This window comes from Oncorhynchus kisutch, linkage group LG25 (genome assembly GCF_002021735.2).
Source record: "Oncorhynchus kisutch isolate 150728-3 linkage group LG25, Okis_V2, whole genome shotgun sequence".
Lineage (NCBI taxonomy): Eukaryota > Metazoa > Chordata > Actinopteri > Salmoniformes > Salmonidae > Oncorhynchus > Oncorhynchus kisutch.
In genome coordinates, this window is record NC_034198.2 from 13,315,361 (window position 1) to 13,338,284 (window position 22,924).

General features: G+C 44.5%; 1 protein-coding gene across 4 annotated transcripts in view; it reads right to left on the bottom strand.

The window, feature by feature from the left end:
- LOC109870183 (serine-rich coiled-coil domain-containing protein 2) overlaps nt 1-22,924 on the bottom strand; it is a 100,443-nt gene that overhangs the window by 21,949 nt on the left and 55,570 nt on the right. For 3 of the 4 annotated variants that reach the window (XM_020460577.2, XM_020460579.2, XM_031804816.1), the window contains exons 5-9: nt 22,617-22,692; nt 21,820-21,982; nt 14,553-14,639; nt 12,894-12,980; nt 2,535-2,660 (exon numbers count right to left, since the gene is read on the bottom strand). In XM_020460577.2, the coding sequence (XP_020316166.1) occupies nt 2,535-2,660; nt 12,894-12,980; nt 14,553-14,639; nt 21,820-21,982; nt 22,617-22,692 (539 nt within the window). The remainder of the gene's footprint in view (nt 1-2,534; nt 2,661-12,893; nt 12,981-14,552; nt 14,640-21,819; nt 21,983-22,616; nt 22,693-22,924) is intronic. The other variant, XM_020460578.2, reaches the window with a different exon arrangement.

Here is a 22,924-nt window from a genome sequence, read left to right on the forward strand (position 1 = left end):
AACCCAAGCTGTAAATCTGAACCGAACCAATTTTCCTACAGTTTCCCATCCACACCTTATTCAAAAACTGCAAAGCAGGCGGTTGAATGAATCCAAATCATGGCGGGATACAAAAGTGACCAGAAGTGCACCGCCACCGGATGTGGGTGTCTATGACTGAGCACTATGCCTCCCACCTCATGGCGCCTCTCACCGTTATATGCTGATATGCTGGTGTCCTTTGGCAAGGTGTAAAAATGAGACCCCTGTGCTGCGTTACTGGAGCGCATATTTCAAGCGGAGACGCCTTTTTTAAATCTAAAGCTGCTTAACCCAACAAGCCTGTCCATCACGGGGCGGCTAGCAGCGTGAAAAAGCGATTTCCATGTTATTGCCGGTGCTACTTTGTTCAGCGCTGGGCTTGGAGGTGCCCTTGGTTTATTTGGGCCAGGCAAACTAAAGGGCAGCTAACCCCCTGGATATGCATTTATTGTTTGTCATTAGTGATAGTCCTGTGATTTATGCTGCCCAGGGAGGGCTGAGGCCCTGTTTCAACAGAGAACACAGAAAGATAGCAGTAGTGTACCAGACAGGCAGGCCACTACGCAGCCAAACACACTAGCAGCCTGCTTAGGAGACAGGAGCAAGGGGGGGCCCATGGGCCCAGTCATCCCTCTAAACTGTCATTGTTCAGCCCACGCAACATCCTGCTCCAACAGGCCCCCAGGCTGCCTTACTGTTGGAACATGCTGTCTGTCCAAGTGGCAGAGGCCAGAGACTCCTGGCTGCTTGGCTTGACCAGCGCGCTGGCTGTCAGAGTAAAAAGATGACACCTACCTAGCTAAGTCACTATTAGGGGTCCTCCAGCAGCTACAGTATAAAGTTATACAGTGCCTTCGGGAAAGTATTCAGACCCCTTGACTTTTTCCATATTTTGTTACATTACAGCCTTATTCTAAAATGTATTAAATAAAAATAAATCCTCAGCAAGCTACACACAATACCGCATAACGACAACGTAAAAACAGGTTTTGGGATTTTTATTCAGACCCTTTGCTATGAGACACAAAATTGAGCTCAGCTGCATCCTGTTTCCATTGATCATCCTTGAGATGTGTCTACGAGTTGATTGGAGTCTACTTGAGGTAAATTCAATTGATTGGACATGATTTGGAAAGGCGCACGCCTGTCTATATAAGGTCTCAGAGTTGACAGTGCATGTCAGAGCAAAAATCAAGCCATGAGGTCAAAGGAATTGTCCATAGAGCTCCAAGACAGGATTATGTTGAGGCACAGATCTGAGAAAGGGTACCAAAAAATGTCTGCAGCATTGTAGGTCAAAGAACACAGTGGCCTTCATCATACTTAAAAGGAAGAACCACCAAACTCTTACCAGAGCTGGCCGCCCTGCCAAACTGAGCAATCGGAGAGAAGGTCCTTGGTCAGGGAGGTGACCAAGAAGCCGATGGTCAATCTGACAGAGCTCCAGAGTTCCTCTGTGGAGATGGGAGAACCTTCCAGAAGGACATCCATTTCTGCAGCACCCCAACAATCAGGCCTTTATGGTAGAGTGGCCGACGGAAGCCACTCTTCAGTGAAAGGCACATGACAGCCCGCTTGGAGTTTGTCAAAAGGCACCAAAAGACTCTCAGACCAAGAGAAACAAGTCTGATGAAACCAAAATTTTAATATTTGGCCTCAATGCCAAGCGCCACGTCTGGAGGAAACCTGGCATCATCCCTACGGTGAAGCATGGTGGTGGCAACATCATACTCTGGGGATGTTTTTCAGCGGCAGGGACTGGGAGTCTAGTCAGAATCAAGGCAATGATGAACGAAGCCAAATAAAAGGCAAATCTTTGATGAAAACCTGCTGCAGAGAGCTCAGGACCTAAGACTGGGGCAAAGGTTCCCCTTCCAACAGGGCAACAACCCTAAGCACACAGCCAAGACAACACAGGAGTGGCGGCGGGACAAGTGTCTGAATGTCCTTGAGTGGCCCCAGCAAGAGCCCGGACTTACATCCGATCGAACATCTTTAGAGAGACCTGAAAATAGCTGCGCAGCAATGCTCCCCATCCAACCTGAGAGCTTGAGAGACTCTGCTGAGTGAAATGGGAATAACACCAAATACAGGTGTGCCAAGCTTTTAGCGTCATCTACAATCTCTACCAAAGGTACGTCAACAAAATACTGAGTAAAGGGTCTGAATAATAATGTAAATGTGATATTTCAGTTTTTGCTTTGTCATTGTGTGTAGATTGAGGGGAAACAACTATGTAATACATTTTTAAATAAGGTTGTAACAAAATGTGGGAAAAGTCAATAGGTCTGAATACTGCCGAAGGTACCGTATATGTTATAGAGCTTTAAAACGGCTTGAAACGTTTCACAGCTCCTACAGAGCTATGACTTGGAATAGAGAACACTTGCACGGTGAGAATCCAACAACAAAAAAAACTGTCAAAAGTCAAGTGCCCAACAGTAAATATGACCAGGACATGACAGTGAGATGGACACTCGCTCTCTCTGAGACATACAGGAAGCAGCACTCACAGCATGTCCCCTCCATGGTGGAGTCTGTGTGGCCTTGTCATGGTAGGTCACCGTCACTCTTTCCACATCTCTTCCAGGTGGACTGTACTGCTGGCAGTGGCATCTCGTGGCCTTGACAGGAACAGCCTAATCAAGAGAGAGACACACACGTCATTCAGTTGAAACTTCACAGACACTAAAACACTGTCATTCAGTTCAATCATGTTGTTTGTTAGTTCCAAATGGAGTTTCAGGGGTCGCCTATTCAAGAGAGTCATTCAGTTGAAGCTACACACAGATACCAATACAATATCATTCAGGTCAATCATGTAGGCCTATTGGTTCGTTGCAAACTGAATTGAGTTGCCAAGAAAAGTTGCCGGTGCAGTGTGTGTTTTGAGTTGGTGGCATGTGTGTAAATAAACATTTTTAATTACAACTACTCAGTTTAAGACTCCTAAATCGTAATTATCTGTTGAAGTACTTCTTTAATGACCAGGGTGTTGGGGACAAGATGACAAAAAAACACCCAAATCAGGGCTAGAATAAAATATGAGCGATCATATAAAATATTATAAAAACAAAATGTGAGAGGACAGAACCTTTCATAACATTTATAGTAGAAGTGTAACAAGGCCATAAACTGCAATAAGCAATGAGTGTGTCTGCTTCATTGTGTACGCTCATACTATGCCGGTCTAAAGCCCTCTGTTTAGGCCAGGGACACTCAGGAGCAATGAGCAGTATGAACACTTCTGCAATGGCCACTGGCCCCCACTCGAAACAAGCCTGCAACAACAGCCCTTTTATTACCCAAAGAAAACACCCCACAGCCCAGAAGACAAATGAAACCCTGCAATGTTCTCCATCTCACAACCTCAGAGGAGAGGAGAGCAAGGGTGGCCTTTGGAGGTGGCCCGAGTATGACACACACACACACACACACACACACACAGAAAAGCAGATGCAGACTAACACGCAGACGGCACATACAGAGGACAGTTGAGACGCCGAAGCCACAGCCACTAAATCAAATCAAATGTTATTTGTCACATACACATGGTTAGCAGTTGTTAATGCGAGTGTGGCGAAATGCTTGTGCTTCTAGTTCCGACAATGCAGTAATAACCAACAAGTAATCTAACTAACAATTCCAAAACTACTGTCTTATACACACAAGTGTAAGGGGATAAAGAATATGTACATAAAGATATATGAATGAGTGATGGTACAGAGCGGCATAGGCAAGATACAGTAGATGGTGTCGAGTACAGTATATACACGTATACATATGAGATGAATAATGTAGGGTATGTAAACATTATATTAGGTAGCATTGTTTAAAGTGGCTAGTGATATATTTTACATAATTTCCCATCAATTCCCATTATTAAAGTGGCTGGAGTTGAGTCAGTGTGTTGGCAGCAGCCACTCAATGAGGCGCTGCTGCGCCTTCTTCACGATGCTGTCTGTGTGGGTGGACCAATTCAGTTTGTCTGTGATGTGTATGCCGAGGAACTTAAAACTTGCTACCCTCTTCACCACTGTTCCATCGATGTGGATAGGGGGGTGTTCCCTCTGCTGTTTCCTGAAGTCCACAATCATCTCCTTAGTTTTGTTGACGTTGAGTGTGAGGTTATTTTCCTGACACCACACTCCGAGGGCCCTCACCTCCTCCCTGTAGAACGTCTCGTCGTTGTTGGTAATCAAGCCTACCACTGTTGTGTCGTCCGCAAACTTGATGATTGAGTTGGAGGCGTGCGTGGCCACGCAGTCGTGGGTGAACAGGGAGTACAGGGGAGTGCTCAGAACGCAACCTTGTGGGGCCCCAGTGGTGAGGATCAGCGGGGTGGAGATGTTTTTGCCTACACTCACCACCTGGGGGCGGCCCGTCAGGAAGTCCAGTACCCAGTTGCACAGGGCGGGGTCGAGACCCAGGGTCTCGAGCTTGATGACGAGCTTGGAGGGTACTATGGTGTTAAATGCCGAGCTGTAGTCGATGAACAGCATTCTCACATAGGTATTGCTCTTGTCCAGATGGGTTAGGGCAGTGTGCAGTGTGGTTGAGAGTGCATCGTCTGTGGACCTATTTGGGCGGTAAGCAAATTGGAGTGGGTCTAGGGTCTCAGGTAGGGTGGAGGTGATATGGTCCTTGACTAGTCTCTCAAAGCACTTCATGATGACGGAAGTGAGTGCTACGGGGCGGTAGTTGTTTAGCTCAGTTACCTTAGCTTTCTTGGGAACAGGAACAATGGTGGCCCTCTTGAAGCATGTGGGAACAGCAGACTGGGATAGGGATTGGTTGAATATGTCCGTAAACACACCAGCCAGCTGGTCTGCGCATGCTCTGAGGGCGCGGCTGGGGATGCCGTCTGGGCCTGCAGCCTTGCGAGGGTTAACACGTTCAAATGTTTTACTCACCTCGGCTGCAGTGAAGGAGAGGCCGGATGTTTTGGTTGCAGGCCGTGTCAGTGGCACTGTATTGTCCTCAAAGCGGGCAAAAAAGTTATTTAGTCTGCCTGGGAGCAAGACATCCTGGTCTGTGACGGGGCTGGTTTTCTTTTTGTAATCCGTGATTGACTGTAGACCCTGCCACATACCTCTTGTGTCTGAGCCGTTGAATTGAGATTCTACTTGGTCTCTATACTGATGCTTAGCTTGGTTGATTGCCTTGCAGAGGGAATAGCTACACTGTTTGTATTCGGTCATGTTTCCGGTCACCTTGCCCTGATTAAAAGCAGTGGTTCGCGCTTTCAGTTTCACGCGAATGCTGCCATCAATCCACGGTTTCTGGTTTGGGAATGTTTTAATCGTTGCTATGGGAACGACATCTTCAACGCACGTTCTAATGAACTCGCACACCGAATCAGCGTATTCGTCAATGTTGTTGTCTGACGCGATACGAAACATATCCCAGTCCACGTGATGGAAGCAGTCTTGGAGTGTGGAATCAGATTGGTCGGAACAGCGTTGAACAGTGGGAGCTTCTTGTTTTAGTTTCTGTCTGTAGGCAGGGATCAACAAAATGGAGTCGTGGTCAGCTTTTCCGAAAGGAGGGCGGGGCAGGGCCTTATATGCGTCACGGAAGTTAGAATAGCAGTGATTCAAGGTTTTGCCAGCCCTGGTTGCGCAATCGATATGCTGATACAATTTAGGGAGTCTTGTTTTCAGATTAGCCTTGTTAAAATCCCCAGCTACAATGAATACAGCCTCAGGATGTATGGATTCCAGTTTGCAAAGAGTCAAATGAAGTTCGTTCAGAGCCATCGATGTGTCTGCTTGGGGGGGGGAATATATACGGCTGTGATTATAATCGAAGAGAATTCCCTTGGTAGATAATGCGGTCGACATTTGATTGTGAGGAATTCTAAAATCAGGTGAACAGAAGGACTTGAGTTCCTGTATGCTTTTGTGACCACACCACGTCTCGTTAGCCGTAAGGCATACGCCCCGCCCCTCTTCTTACCAGAAAGATGTTTGTTTCTGTCGGGGCGATGCGTGGAGAAACCAGCTGGCTGCACCGACTCCGATAGCGTCTAAATCATCATGTACCGGTACGGTAGCAGTGTTCTCTCTTAGGACTCCCTCATCTTCCATGACCTATTCTAGGACCAGACAGACTAGCTTTGTGTTTGTACTCTTTCAAGCATTCTTCAAAACCCCAGGGCTCTTTTTAAAACACACACATACACACACAACCTTTCATCCCCATACGTCACTCTCATCGTTCTGATTACATGCATACAATTATAGACTCCAGGAAATGTAAGCAGAGACTGACGGACGCCCCACTCTTAATTCTTGCGTCGAGCCATCCCGGATCCGGGATCGTGAATACAGCCTCAAGCTCATTACCATAACGCAACGTTAACTATTCATGAAAATCGCAAATGAAATGAAATTAATATGCTAGCTCTCAAGCTTAGCCTTTTGTTAACAACACTGTCATCTCAGATTTTCAAAATATGCTTCTCAACCATAGCAAAACAAGCAATTGTGTAACAGCTAGCGCAGCTAGCGTAGCATTTAGCGTTAGCATCAGCAGGCAACATTTTCACAAAAACCAGAAAATCATTCAAATAAAATCATTTACCTTTGAAGAACTTCAGATGTTTTCAATGAGGAGACTCTCAGTTAGATAGCAAATGCTCAGTTTTTCCTGAAAGATTATTTGTTTAGGAGAAATCGCTCCGTTTGGTATGTCACGTTTGGCTACCAAAAAAAACCGAAAAATCAGTCATCAAAACGCTGAACTTTTTTCCAAATTAACTCCATAATATCGACTGAAACATGGTAAACGTTGTTTAGAATCAATCCTCAAGGTGTTTTTCACATATGAAGAGTCATGATATATCGTTCGTTGAAAGCCTCCTCTCTCCTCTCAATCACTGGATGACTGCGTGCAGCTTGTAGATTACGCACCAATTTAGACAAAGGACACCGGGCGGACCCCTGGTAAATGTAGTCTCTTATGGCCAATCTTCCAATGATATGCCTACAAATACGTCACAATGCTGCAGACACCTTGGAGAAACGATAGAAAGGGCAGGCTCATTCCCGGCGCATTCACAGCCATATAAGGAGACAATGGAAAACAGAGCCTCAAAAATTCTGCCCATTTCCTGGTTGAAGTTTCATCTTGGTTTCGCCTGTAGCAGTTCTGTGGCACTCACAGATAATATCTTTGCCGTTTTGGAATCGTTAGAGTGTTTTCTTTCCAAAGCTGCCAATTATATGCATAGTCGAGCATCTTTTCGTGACAAAATATTGCGCTTAAAACGGGCACGTTTTTTTATCCATAAATTAAAAGAGCGCCCCCTATATCCAAGAAGTTAAAGCTAGTGGGAGGACTGAAAGCACCATACAACATGGCCATCTTAAAACAGCCATATGCTTTCACAAAAGCAAACCCTTTCACAAACAGTAAAGAGAGTATGCACGTCAGACACTACGGCACGGGTATCAAACTCATTCCGCGGAGGGCCAAGGGGGTGCCGGTTTTCACTTGCACTTGATTGATCAATTAAGGGCATTGATTAGTTAGGAACTCCTCTCACCTGGTCGTGGAGGTCTTAAAATCGGACACAAATAAGAAGAAGAAAAAAGAGGACCCTCCATGGAATGAGTTTGACGCCGCTGCCCTACAGTATGAGGCGCAAGTGTTTGAATGCTCCCACAATGAATAGCAACGTTTCAATCACTGTGGCGCTTAGCATCGAGGGCGGAAACTCTCCCAGAAATGATTGAACTATTAAAACAGTGTACGTGTTATTGTAAAGGAGAGGACTACAAGCCCTACCAAATCAGGGTCTGTCCAGGCTCCAACTCCCCGTTGTGTCTGCATACTACCAACAGGAGGATGAGTCCCTGAAATAAAACATTGCTCTATTTTGATCGATACGAACTTCAAATGTGATATTAGCAGGAGAGAGAGTAAGAGAGCGAGAGGTGTGTTCCTGTGGTGAAGAAATAATAATGAATCCCCCTGTTGCCTCCACAGCTCCTCTGGACCTGGAATCATGCATCCGGGCTGATTCCAGTCATAAAGAATATCAGCTATGGCATGCTGAAATACACCAACAGGATTCCAACATGATTCCCTGAAATAAAAACGGTGCTCTGTTGGTTGATAAGCTGGTTCAACATCAAAAAGGTGAAATTAGCAGGAAAGAGAGAGCTGTGTAATGAATCTCCACTGCTGCCTCAACAGCTCCTCTGGGCCTGAATCATGCATCCAGGCTGATTCTAGTAATAAAGAATATTAGCCTTAAATCATGTATCATTAAATGGTCTATGGAATGGGAAGAGGTTGCTAGGAATGCATGGCTTTTAAATCAGGACAGAAGAAATTAGAACTGACTTTTTTTAGACATAATATACGGTGCATTCGGAAAGTATTCAGACCACTCGATATTTTCCACATTTTGTTACATTACCTTACAACCCCCCCCCCCCCCCTTAATCTACACACAGTACCCTATAATGACAAAGCAAAAACTTTCGTTATTTTTGCAAATGTATTAAAATTAAAAAACGGAAACATAAGTATTCAGACCCTTTATTCAGTACTTTGTTGAAGCACCTTTGGCAGCGATTACAGCTGAGTCTTCTTGGGTATGACGCTACAAACTTGGCACACCTGTATTTGAAGAGTTTCTCCCATTCTTCTCTGCAGATCCTCTCAAGCTCTGTCAGGTTGGATGGGGAGCGTCGCTGCGCAGGATCAGGTTCAAGTCCGGGCTCTGGCTGGGCCACTCAAGGACATTGAAACTTGTCCCGACGCCACTCCTGCGTTGTCTTGGCTGTGTGCTTAGGGTCGTTGAGGTCCTGAGTGCTCAGGAGCAGGTTTTCATCAAGGATCTTTGAACTGTTCATCTTCGCCTCGATCCTGACTAGTCTCCCAGTCCCTGCCACTGAAAAACAACCCCACAACATGATGCTGCCACCACCATGCTTCACTGTAGGGATGGTGCCAGGTTTCCTCCAGATGTGACGCTTGGCATTCAGGCAAAAGACTCCATTGATTTAATCACACCAGAAAGTCTTGATTCATGGTCAGAGTCCTTTAAGTGCCTTTTGGCAAACTCCAAGCGGGTGTCATTTACTGAGGAGTATCTTCCATCTGTCCACTCTATCATAAAGGCATGATTGTTGGAATGCTGCAGATATGGTTGTCCTTCTGGAAGAATCTCCTATCTCCACAGAGGAACTCTGGAGCTCTGTCAGAGTGACCACTGGGTTCTTGTTCACCTCCTCGACCAAGGCCCTTCTCCTCAGATTGTTCAGTTGGCCAGCTCTAGGAAGAGTTTTGGTGATTCCAAACTTCTTCCATTTAGGAATGATGGAGGCCACTGTGTTCTTGGGGACCTTCAATGCTCCAGACATCTTTTGAAACGCTTCTCCAGATTTGTGCCTCGACGCAATCCTGTCTCGGAGCTCTACAGACAATTCCTTCGACCTCATGGCTTGGTTTTTGCTCTGACATGCATCAAGTTGTAGAAACATCAAGGATGATCAATGGAAACAGGGTGTCTCATACAAAGGTGTCTCATAAGCACAGCTAAGACAACGCAGGAGTGGCTTCGGGACAAGTCTCTGAATGTCCTTGAGGGGCCCAGCCAGAGCCCAGATTTGAACATCTCTGGAGAGACCTGAAAATAGCTGTGCAGCAAACACTCCCCATCCAACCTGACAGAACTTGAGAGGATCTGTAGAGAAGAATGGGAGAAACTCCCCAAATACAGGTGTGCCAAGCTTATAGCTTTGCATTGTCATTATGGTGTATTGTGTTTCGATTCATCAGGGGCAAAAAAACTATTTCATACATTTTAGAATAAGGCTGCAACCTAACAAAATGTGGAGAAACTCTTAATACTTTCCAAAGGCACTGTATATGGGGAATTACAATCATCCCAGCTCTGCAGATTTTGCTGTGAGGAGACAGAATCCTTAGATCATTTGTTTTGGTACTGTCCATACGTTGCTTGTTTTTGGTCACAGGTTCAGGAATGGCAACATTTACCTGGAGCGAACTCTGCAAATAGCACTGCTGGGTGATTTAAAAAGTCATCGTCAAATCGATTAATAATACATTTTTTGCCAAGAGTTATTGTGTCTTTAAATTTACAATAGGTTGAATAGAAATGTTCAGAACTTTGTGAAACATCACAGCACAGTTGAAAAATATATGGCAAATAGAAATCAAAACTGCATGTGTTCTGAGATAGATGGGAGGGGTTGAGTGGAGCTGAAGGATGGGACTAAAAACAAAAGATAACTATTGTAAACTGTGTCCATAAAATGTATATAGTATGTTAAAGCAGGAAGTAGAAGCCTAAGAGTTGTCGCAATTTGTGGGATTACATTCGATTAGACAGATTGAAATGATACGTTAAATCTCACGGAATAGTTGAAAGATATATATGTTGAGTAGAATTCCGAAGAGGGTGTCCAGCAGAGATAGGTGGGATGGGCTTAGGGTTGGGATGTGCAATTGGAAACAAGTGGGAGTGGAGTTGCTGTGCGGGAGATAGAATGATGGTCAAAGATAAGTCAAAAATAAAGTCAAAATAAAACATAATAAAACGAGTCTGTTGGATGACCGGTGTGGTGTAGTTGTTGAGCGGCTTCACTGCAAGTATATTGTATGTTTCGGATATTCAATAAAATAAAATAAAGTTTACTCCAATTAGGGGAGGTATGGTAGGTTTAGGGGAAAATATATATTTTACATAGTTACAACAACAAAAATACAATAAAAGAAGAAAAAAGAGAAAAAGAGGATTGGAAATGATGCAGACAATTATACTGATGGAAGCCACAATCCATCTGCAATATTAAAGCTGATCCACCCCCTAACAATAAGAATGCACGGCTTGAAGTAGGGTTGTAAGAGAGAAGATGATATCAAAACAGAAGGTAGATCATTCAACTTAAATAGCATATCTGTGATATGGTCATGTAAAAGGTAGATTTCAGGGTACTTGAAATGATGCTGGTAAATAACTGGATGATACGGAGTCTGGAGTCACATGATGCAGTAGCTACTTCGGGACGCAATGTTGCAATGTTAATCACAAGGCGTGAAAAACAGTTTAACAAATAACATGTAAAGAGCAACAAAACAGCACCATGAAATTAACAAAGTGTGGGTGGGGGGGGGAATCGATAAATAAAAGTCTAATTAAAGCAGTAAGTCTCAATCAATAAGACATTTACAGAAGCTCAACATTCATTTTCATTCAGTTTGATCAGGCATGGGAGCTGGAAAAGATCCCAGAGAGATAGAGAGACTGAAAAAAAGAGAAAGATACTCAGTGTTTGCCAAACGTTAGGAACACCTTCCTAATATTGAGTTGCACAAGTGTTGCATGGTCAGGGGCAGACTATTCAAGCGTGTCGTTCAGTTGAAACTTGACACGGACACAAAAAGCGTTCCACAGGGATGCTGGCCCATGTTGACTCCAATGCTTCCCACAGTTGTGTCACGTTGGCTGGACGTCCTTTTGGGTGGTGGGCCATTCTTGATACACACGGGAAACTGTTTCGCGGGAAAAACCCAGCAGCGTTGCAGTTGACACCTACTACCACAGCCCGTTCAAAAGCGCTTAAATATTTTGTCTATTCACCCTCTGAATGGCACACATACACAACCCATGTCTCAATTGTCTCAACGCTTAAATATCTATCCTCCCCTTCATCTCCACTGATTGAAGTGGGTTTATCAAGTGACATCAATAAGGAATCATAGCTTTTACCTGGATTCACCTGGTCAGTCTACAGTATGTCATGGAAAGAGCAGTTTTCAATACTCAGTGTAGAGAGAGAGACAGAGAAACTGACAACTGCGAGAGAGAAAGAGGATAAGAGAGCCACAATGAGAGACATTATTCCAAGCAAGGTGAAGTGTAATTTCACAGATCTACCCACAGAGTAAGAGCCACACTACCCACACAGGATAGGTCCGATAATGATAGCCCTCTTCCCACTCTACCTCCGGGGCAGTAGCAGTTAGCTGGAGTGGCTCAGGCCCTGGAAGACACATCCAGGCATGGAAACAAGTACAGCTCTCTCCCACACTAGGTCCAAAGTAACATGAGAAGCTGCTCCTGCAGTTCTCAAGTCTTCACCCAGACTCAGAACCAGCCCCGGGATAGACCCAGTTTGGCCCTATGGAGCCCATAGTTACTTCATGATCCCCACAGTGAGTGGATGGCAGAGGAGAGCCTTATAGACTACTAGGCGCGGATATGTCACTCTGTGGCTGGATCTATAAGTGGCCAACATGCTCTCACAGTCTAACGTCAGAATTAGACGTTCATCCATGTTTCTCAAACGTCAAAATTCAAAGTGTTTAAGATTAAGTTTAGGCTAACTCAGAATTCTTAAGGTTAGGCATCAACTCTGAATGGTTAAGGGAAAGGTTTGGGATAGGCTTAAAACAAAAATATCAAAAACGACTTTCTATTGCTGGATTCGAACTTGCATACTTTGGAATCAGAGGCAGATGCTTACGCCCATCCGCCATCCCAGCCCACAACACCCGAGAAAAACCGAAACCTACTTGAAGATAACAGCGCTCACTGTTGCCCCAGTGGCCGGTTTCCAAGTCATCTCCAGATGTCCTCAGACAGATGGACGTCGAATACTGGCTTGTATAATGGGTGACCTGGCTGAAGGGGCTGTGGGTTTGGAAGAGACTGGTAAAATCCTAGGGTTTGACAACACTTACTGCGCATGGGTCACAGTGGTAGCGACTATCTAGAAGAGTGACATGAAAACGGGGTGAGAAAGGTTGGAAGTCGGAGCCGCGGAAGTGCACTGCGATGAAATAGAGTTTGCACTTCCGGCGTCAACATTTGTACAATAATAAGCACATACCATCTGCTGGGTCAGCTGAGAAATGGTCCGGTCTTTACTCCTCAGCTCCTCTCTCAGCTCCTGCACCTCCTTCAACAGCTCCTCCACCTATAACACAAACAAAGACAGTTCAGTACAGCCGGGTTTATTTGACCCCTAACGGCCTTAAACACACATTTCTATTCCTGACTCATCTCCACCCGTCCACCGCAGGGCTGCCAAGATCTGAGCCAGAATCCAATTTGTGAATTCATCCAGAGGATAGCACGGAATAAGGGGGAGGTCGATCAGCCGATCATGGGCCAGAGTCACAAACCATGAACCTGGCTGTGAAGTCTCCCTGCAGGAGGGAGAGATGGAGAGAGCCAGTGAATGCGAGAGCGAGAGAGAGAGCGCGCGCATGTTTGGAAAGCTAGAAGACGACGGAGAGGTTGGACATGCCCTCGAATGAGAATCCAAAACACCTGTCGGGATGGGAGAGAGTGATGATAAGCTTGGTCCGTGGGCAAAGGCAGCACATCAGAGGCTCAGCGCCACGGAGGTACCCTGCAGCTTTAATGGGCCTCAGCCAAACACAGAGCGGGAACCCTAGGACCAGGCAGACACGCTGCATTCTGATGCGTTCCCAGCCCAGCCGGGCTCCCTCTGGCCCGGCCGCTACCCACTCCCTTCCCCGGTCCCTAAACTCCATGCACTCCGGCCCAGACAATCACACCCAGTCCCTGCGTGACCTAATTTTTTTTGTGTATAAATGGCTATACAATTTAATGCAGAAATGCATTGTAAATGTCTGCTGGCGCCAATGCCCCCTTCTCTGTGTGACAGTGCATGCTAGAGAATATGGACAGCACTCAGGGTGATCCCGTTTTGGAGCCTTCACCATCCATGTCAATGCTATCGTACAGCAGGGCTCTGCTTGCTTTCAGGGATAGAGATGAGAGGTGTGGGTTTGGGCTCTGCCAGGTTGTTAGGGTCCTTAATGTCTTTGTGGTTCAGGGTGGTTAATCTCCCTCCTCCTCCCCCTCCACTGCCCCAGACAGACATGCTGGGAGAGCAAGGCTAAGCTGGAAGAGCCAGAGAACATTGGCCCAGCTGTACACAGGTTTGCAGTGTTTACAGGTTAGGGTCAGGAGGAGGTTGAGACTTGGCCATTGTGATGTCGAGAGGAGAAGGAACAGAACACACTTCCCTTTGCTTGACTCCGTCAAGAGAGATTAAAAGGTTAAAAACAAGAAGAAATGTGCCCCCGAACACACAGTCAATTGCAAACACGCACAATAAACACACACAATAACAGGAAATTGGATTCCAGGTTCAAAAAAACGTAATATGCCTGGCAAACAAGCATACACACATACAAACAGACCTAGAGCTGACACGGCAACAAAGATAACCTGAGAATGGAGAACGTACAGCGGACAAAAACAGGGTATGCACACAAACAACAAAAAGGAAAACAAACCAAAGCGCTCAGGCCATGTGAACACAAACAGAAGATGGGCACTGGAAACACAAGGACAAACAGGGCCTTGGACAAACATCTATAACATGGGCATAATCCACTGTCTACACGGGGTTTGTTTGACAGTACACTTCCTACTACTGTGTGTGTGTGTGTGTGTGTGTGTGTGTGTGTGTGTGTGTGTGTGTGTGTGTGCGGTGTTAAACAGTGGGTCTTACCTGTCGAGCTTGAATTGGGTCCCGTCTGGATTCTGGACTCAAGGTATCCAGAATCAGAGTGTCGTCCACATCACTACCATCCTCCATCTATACAAGAACACCAAAACATACACGGCTCATATTAGGCTTGTGGATTGCCGGCTAACTCAGATGTCAGAGAGAGCGTGTCTGTTAAATATGACTAGAATGTCATATTCATGTTGGCCAACTACCATATACCTTTGAGCACTCTTTTTTTTTGGTATAAAGAGCCAGTGTTTGGCTGTGGCAGGGCTTATAACAGAAGGCTAAAGGCTGGCTCGCCAACAACAGGAACTGTAACCCAACATTATCATAGCTGCGTTTTGTATCTTCGTGACTCTTACACACTGAACTGAATTAACTCTCCAAATCTCCTACCGCCTTCAATCCACCCCCTGGTCGGGCCAAACGATGCCAGGAGTGGTTTTAGCGTGTCAAGCTAACAAAAGCACTCAGAGTGTTCACACACTGCTCAGTGAGCTAGCGAGGGCCAGCAGTTTGAAGGCATCAAGTGCAACACAGTGACAGGGGCCATTTTTAGAGAACACCCTCAGTTTGATAGAGCCGTGAAGTGACGTCAGTTGATCACTGAGATTTCCGTATGTTCTTACCACGACAATGGCCTTTTTCTATAACCCTCTTTTTTAATAGCAGTTCAGAACTTGTTATTTTATCCCTTATATTTCTATGAAGAAACCAATGATCAGCCGTAGCTCTTACATGAATGACAAAATAGGCCTAATGCCTACACTAAACCATTCCTCGCTTTCAATTGTTCTTTTAAGACGTCTTGATGTCTAGGGACGCACGGTTATCGTTCCTCTTTGCATTAACATTGAGATTGTGCCATTTCCATGGCAACGTTTCAACCAACAGAGAGGTCAGGAAGAAATAGTGCATGAGTAATGACATGGGCTACAGTCGCTACATTCAAAGTGCTCTTTATGTCAAATCAGGCTTTCAAGAACGCTATTCTGACACAAATTGTCACACAATCCACATTTCAACAACCCACTAGCGCTACTAAACGTGTGACGGAGCTGTGGAGAAGAGGACGATTTCGCATCATGAGAGGAATCAGTGTCGAAAAAGTCTACCAGGGGTTGTGTCATCCCAGCGCATAGACGGGAGGGAGTCTCTAAGCTGCTTTTCAGTTGGACCACACTGCCCAGCGTCCACGAACGGAACTCAGTTCAGAGGTTTTTGGATCGGAGATCTGATGAAGATTAGATTTGCAATCGTGACATGGAACCCTTAGACAAGGGGTTTATTCGTTGCAGACATGTAGACACAGACACCACTCAGATCATGATATTTCTATAAATTGGGAGACATATGTCGAGGGAGAAATGTTAAAAGAACACAATAAGAAGAATCAAATCTACAGGCAAGGGCCTGTAAAAATAAAGGATCAATGAAATCCACACCAATATTTGTCTAGTCAGTGTGTCCAGTCCAGCTCCCATCAGAGTCGGGCTGTTTCAAATGGCACCCTTTTCCCTATATAGTGCCCTACTTTTGACCAGGGGTCATAGGGCCCAGGTCAAAAGTAGTGCACCATGTAGGGAATAGGGTGCCATTTGGAATGCACTGTCTCCTCTTCTGGCTCCCCGTTGCTCGCCACAGGCGCTTTCAACGGTAGGCCAGAAAACAAGCCGCGCGTCAACCAATAACAGCCTCGCGCAAATCAGACACCTCCGATCGCCACTACATTTATCTCCCGTCCCTCGCAGACAGAGACGCATTAGCCTTTAGCGGCATCCGAAATCTCACCACAGCCTTGGATATCGTGGCTGGAGTTTTGGGGAAATCGGCTGCTTTCATCATTGATTCTGTCAGATTGTCACACGAGATAATAATTATCTGTGGGACATGGATGGGGCCGTGTAAATCTATGATGCGAGTGTTGACAATAGCCCTACGGGACTGCAGTGGGACAAAAACAATCAGTTTTGATGCAAAGATATATCAATGATAGGAGGGCAGTAGCCCTGCGATCAGGCTGTGGTCCTTGGAATAGTCTCAAATGGCACCCTATCCCCTATATAATGCACTACTTTTGAACAGTTGTTACTGTAGTGAGCCTACTGTTATACACAGTGTAGGGACAAGATCCCCAAATGTCACAGAAGATGTTGGTGGCCAGTCACTCTCCTCCTAAACTCCCTGGCTGAGATACTATGTCCCAACTTAACACCGCAGATATGTCCAAAACAGTATCTGCATCCCAAATGGAACCCTATTTCCAACAGTGCCCTCAGAAAGTATTCACACCCCTCGACTTATTCCACATTTGGTTGTTACAGCCTGAATTAAAAAAATGGGTTTAATTGAGATTGTGGGGCGTTGTGTGTAGGCCAGTGACACAATGTCAAAGTAATTGTTTTAGTACATTTTTACAAATGAATAAAACATTAAAAGCTGAAATGTCTTGAGTCAGTAACCCCTTGTTATGGCAAAACTAAATGCGTTTAGGAGCAAAAATGTGCTTAACAAGTCACATACGTTGCATGGACTCTATGTGGAATACTAGTGTTTAACATGACTTTTTGAACGACTACCTCGTCTCTGTACTTCACACATACCGACAATTGTAAGGTCCCTTCAGTCGAGCAGTGAATTTCAAAACACAGTTTCGAGCATAAAGACCAGGGACGTTTTCCAGTGCCTCGCAAAGGGTACCTAAAAACTGTAAGAGAGTTTAAATGGCTGTCAAAGGAGAAAACCGAGGATGGATCAACATTGCAGTTACTCCACAATACTAACTTAATTGACAGAGTGAAAAGAAGGAAGCCTGTACAGAATGAAATATTTTAAAACATGCATCCTGTTTGAATTAAGGCACTAAAGTTTTTTTTTTTAAGTGTAAAAAAAATTAACACAGTGTTGTGTTTGGGGAAAATCCAACAACACATCACTGAGTTCAACTCTTCATATTTTCAAGCATGGTGGTGGCTGCATCATGTTAGGATTATGTTTGTTAGTTATTGGCAATGAGATTTTTGGGGGGATAAAAAGAAACGGAATAGACCTAAGCACAGGCAACATTTGACTTGGTTCAGTCTGCTTTCCAACAGACAACTGGGAGACAAATTCACCTTTCAGCAGGACAATAACCTAGAATACAAGGCCAAATATACATTGGAGTTTCTTACCAAGAGGATGTTGAATGTTCGTTCCTGAGTGGACTAGATACAGTTTTGAATTAAAATAACTTGAAAAAGGCTGTCTAGCAATGATCAACAACAAACTCGACAGCGCCTGCAGAATTTATAAAAAATTAAAAATAATATTGTACCATCCAGGTGTGGAACGCTTACCCAAAAAGACTCACAGCTGTAAATCGCTGGAAAATGTGAATCTAACATGTATTGACTCAGGGGTGTGCATACTTGTGTAAATTAGATATTTCTGTATTTCATTTCCCAAAAAATAAGCAACAATTTCAAAAAAACTTGTTTCCACTTTGTCATTATGGTGTATTCTGTGTAGATGGGTGAGATAAAAATGTTAAAAAATGTATTTAATCCATTTTGAATTCAGGCTGTGACAAAATGTGGAATAAGTCAAGGGTTATGAATACTTTCTGAAGACATTGTATATAGTGCACTGCTGGTCAAAGGTAGTGCACTACATATGGAATAGGGTGCCATTTGGGACGCATACAGTATTTGCCCCCCCCCCCTGCTTTCTCTGGGTACTACGGGGGAGCGGGAGATGAATTACCAATCAATAGGAACACGGTTGATAATGCACAGATGATAATAGTTACAGCCTGGAACTCTCTCATCAAAATACAACTGGGTCCAAAATTGACACCTTTGTAGGATCTATGCCAAGAAGCATTGAAGCAGTTCTGGCTCTTGGTTCCCCAACGCCCCATAAATACACTTGGTATACTGTATGCTCAACATTTCTTTTAAAGTATATTATTTTATACTAATACAATTACTCTTACTCTTAAGAAATAGATTTGGTTTAACAATATATACAGTACCAGTCAAAAGTTGACACCAACTCATTCAAGGGTTTTTCTTTATTTTTACTATTTTCTACGTTGCAGAATAGTGAAGACATCAAAACTATGAAATAACATATGGAATAATGTAGTAACCCCAAAAAAGTGTTAAATTAAATATATTTTATACTTGAAATTCTTCAATGTAGCCACCCTTTGCCTTGATCACAGCTTTGCACACTATTGGCATTCTCTCAACCAGCTTCATTCAACCAACCAGCATTCCAATTAACAGGTGTGCCTTGTGGAATTGATTTCCTTTTTAATGCGTTTGAGCCAATCAGTTGTGTTGGTATACAGAAGATATTTGGTAAAAACCAACTCCATATTATGGCAAGAAATGACAGTACATCATTACTTTGAGACATGAAGGTCAGTGAATCCGGAAAATTTCAAGAACTTTTAAAGGTTCTTCAAGTGCAGTCGCAAAAACCATCAAGTGCTATGATGAAACTGGCTCTCATGAGGACCGCCAGAGGATAAATTCATTAGAGTTAGAAGCCTCAGAAATTGCAGCCCAAATAAATGCTTCACAGAGTACGAGTAACCGACATCTCAACATCAACTGTTCAGAGACTGCATGAAATCAGGCCTTCATGGTCGAATTTCTACAAAGAAACCACTACTAAAGGACACCAATAAGATGAAGACTTGCTTGGGCAAAGAAACACGAGCAATGGACAGGTGGAAATCTGTCTTTTGGTCTGGAGTCCAAATTTGAGATTTTTGGTTCCAAACGCTCCCGTCTTTGAGACGCAGAGTAGGTGAATGGATTATCTCTGCATGTGTGGTTCCCACCGTGAAGCATGGAGGTGGTGGTGTGATGGTGCTTTGCTGGTGACACTGTCAGTGATTTATTTAGAATTCAAGGCACACTCTGCATGGAAACCACAGCATTCTGCAGCGATACGCCATCCCATCTGGTTTGCACTAAGAGGGACTATCATTTGTTTTTCAACAGGACAATGACCCAACACAACACCAGGTTGTGTAAGGGCTATTTGACCAAGAAGGAGAGTGATGGAGTGCTGCATCAGATGACCTGGCCTCCACAATCACCCGATTGCAGCCAACAAGTGCTGAACATGTGGGAACTCCTTCAAGACAGTTGGAAAAGCATTCCAGGTGAAGCTGGTTGAGAGAATGCCAAGCGTGCGTAAAGATGTCATCAAGGCAAGACGTGGCTACTTTGAATAATCTCAAATATAGAAACACTTTTTTGGTTACTACATGATTCCATGTGTTATTTCATAGTTTATGTATTCGCTATTATTCTACAATGTCGAAAATAGTCCAAATAAAAATAAAAACCCTTGAATGAATAGGTGTCTAAACTTTTGACTGGTACTGTATACATGTTAAATATATGTTTAGAAAGAAATGGCACCCTTTGTGTGCTCTGTTGGTAATACTGTATGCATGTATATTTCTCTCAAAAAGGTAGGGGTCAAAATTATTGACAGCCCTGTTTCCAATACCTTTCAATGGCTCACCTTGCGAGGATAACGGCACTGAGCCCTTTTCGAAACGTTTTACAGTAGGTATGGGGTTCTTTTCTGCTCTACACATTTCGACGCCAAACCCACCATTGGTGCTTGGCCAAAGAGCTCTATTTTCATGTAAAACTGACCGAAGGACCAGTTCCAATCAAGTGGCAATGCTGTTTAGCAACGCGTTTACATTTGTTGGATGACGTGAAAATAGAGTTTGATGACGTGGACGTCAATTAAGGCAGCCCCCCATGCCTCTCTGATTCAGAGGGGTTGGGTTAAATGCAGTAGAAACATTTTGGTCGAATGCATTCAGTTGTGCAAATGACTAGGTATCCTTTTTCTATTCCCATAGATAGACAAGCTAGAAATGTATATCATTTTTTGCCCCTTATTCTACACAATTGGTAGTTACAGTCTTCTCCCATCGCTGCAACTCCCGTACGGACTCGGGAGAGGCGAAGGTCGAGAGCCTCTCCTCTGAAACACGACCCCGCCAAGCTGCACTGCTTCTTGACACACTGCTCACTTAACCTGGAAGCCAGCTGCAACAATGTGTCGGCGGAAACAGTACAACACGCGCCCGGCCCGCGTCAAGGAGTCGCTAGAGTGCGATGGGACAAGGACATTTGGGGGGCTGCGACACAGCCCGGGATCGAACTCGGGTCGGCAGTCATGCTTCAACCACTGCCATGCAGTGCCTTAGACCGCTGCACTATTCAGTAGGCCCTGGCTAGAAATGTTTTAACGGTTTACATTTCTTTGTGAAGCTTGCATTCAATTGCCACACCCTGTTGCACATAAGCAGCTTCCATTCCCCCTGTCACAAGGGGATTTCTGGCTGATTTAAGATGAAATCGTCAACCCTGTTACGGGCAAACCTATTATGTCATATCGTAGCTTTTTTTTTTACCTCAAAATCGGAAAACATGCTTTTTTTAATGAAGTTGAATGTGTGCTCTTTACGACAGAAAGTAAACATTTGGTTATATCAAAGTTCCACCAAGTCGCTGCCTTTTGGAGTGTAACGATCCATTTACAAAGGATCATAATACGCTCAAAGTACACTACATGACCAAAAGTATGTGGACACCTGCTCGTCAAACATCTCATTTCAAAATCATGGGCATTAATATGGAGTTGGTCCCCCCTTTGCTGCTATAACAGCCTCTACTCTTCTGGAAAGGCTTTCCACTAGATGTTTCCACTAGAACATTTCTGCAGGGACTTGATTCCATTCAGCCACAAGAGCGTTAGTGAGGTCGGGCACTGATGTGTTCCAATTCATCCCAAACTGTTGCCACAAAGTTGGAAGCACAGAATTGTATAGAATGTCATTGTATGGTATAGCGTTAAGATTTCCCTTTACTGGAACTAAGGGGCCTAGCACGACCCATGAAAAACAGCCCCAGACCATTATTCTTCCTCCACCAAACTTTTGCTCGATTTTATAGACCTGTCAGCACCGGGTGTGGCTGAAATAGCAAAATCCACTCATTTGAAGGGGTGTCCACATACTTTTGTTTATATAGTGTAGATCTCAGTAGGAGTCACCTCCAGTACAGACACAAATAGACAGGAATAGTATAAATCAGTGAGTAAGTGTGTTTGAATCCTAACAATTCATGGAAATAGTGTGATTGTTTGCATTCAAGTGTATTGTCCATCGTGTAGTCTGTGTTCTATCTACACAGAATGAGTGGAGCAGAAGCAGAGTTATGGTGCGAGTGTGACCGACCTGCAGCAGTAGTTTTAGGTGTTCTAGCTGGGCCTTTACAGAGCAGCAGTCGTCTGCCATGTGTTTCAGTGTCAGCTCATCCAGCTCCACCGCCTGGTGAGGGGCTGCCAAGCCTGTGCCCTGACTCTGGTACCCATCATAGGTCTGGAACACACAGTCACTACTGGAGAGGTAGAGGGGGAAAAAGACAAATAGAGAGAGACAGGCAGAGAGCGAGATAGTCACTGCACGTGATACGGGGGTGAATCGGAGTGCCCACGGGAGGAAGCCTGGGACAGGTGAGTGGCAGGTAGGCGGACGAGACATGTTACCCGGGTTACCAGGGGACGAGTGGCTGTCTCCCACATCAGTAGTGCACACATACACAACTCACATTGACGTAGGTAGAGTATCGTGATTTTGGCTTGGATGTTAACGTTAGCTAGCACTAGTCGGTGTGTACCTGCTTAAAAACTCAGGTATTTATCATCCTATAGCTAGTTCTCCAACATGTTTTGAGCACTTAACACCCAAAATAATTTCCTCACGGCTTTCTCTTGTCCCTCTGCAGCAGAGGAGCAATACGTTTGGAACACCGAATCGCAATAAAAACACAGTACCAAATCACAGTACATATTGAATCGTGCTGTATATGGAATCGCAATACATATCGCATCGGCACATAAGCATCAGAACCATATCGAATTGTGAGGTCCCTGGAAATTCCCAGCCTGACTCTCAATACCAGAGGGCAAAAGGCAGAGACGGTCAGGATGTGTGTGACAAAGAAATGTAACCGAAAGCCCCCAGCAGCTCACATGTTGTCGCTGTGGAGTCGGTCGTCTACAGTCCAACAGAGCTGCCGTCTCCGCCACAGGGCCATCCCATCAGTATCTACAACAGGAGACAAGACCACAGAGAAAGGCATGGAGTCAAAATGACAAGTTGTCACGTATTTGAGGTAAAAAAGAAATAAAGAAATATTCTGAAGTTTGTAATTTCCACTGACATTTCAGACTTGATTTTCCCTAACCCTTATAATCCATGTAAAAAAATCATATTTCCTGTTGCTGCAGGATTATTTTCCTGCTGTAGAAAACAAAAACTGGCTCAAATTAAGATCCTA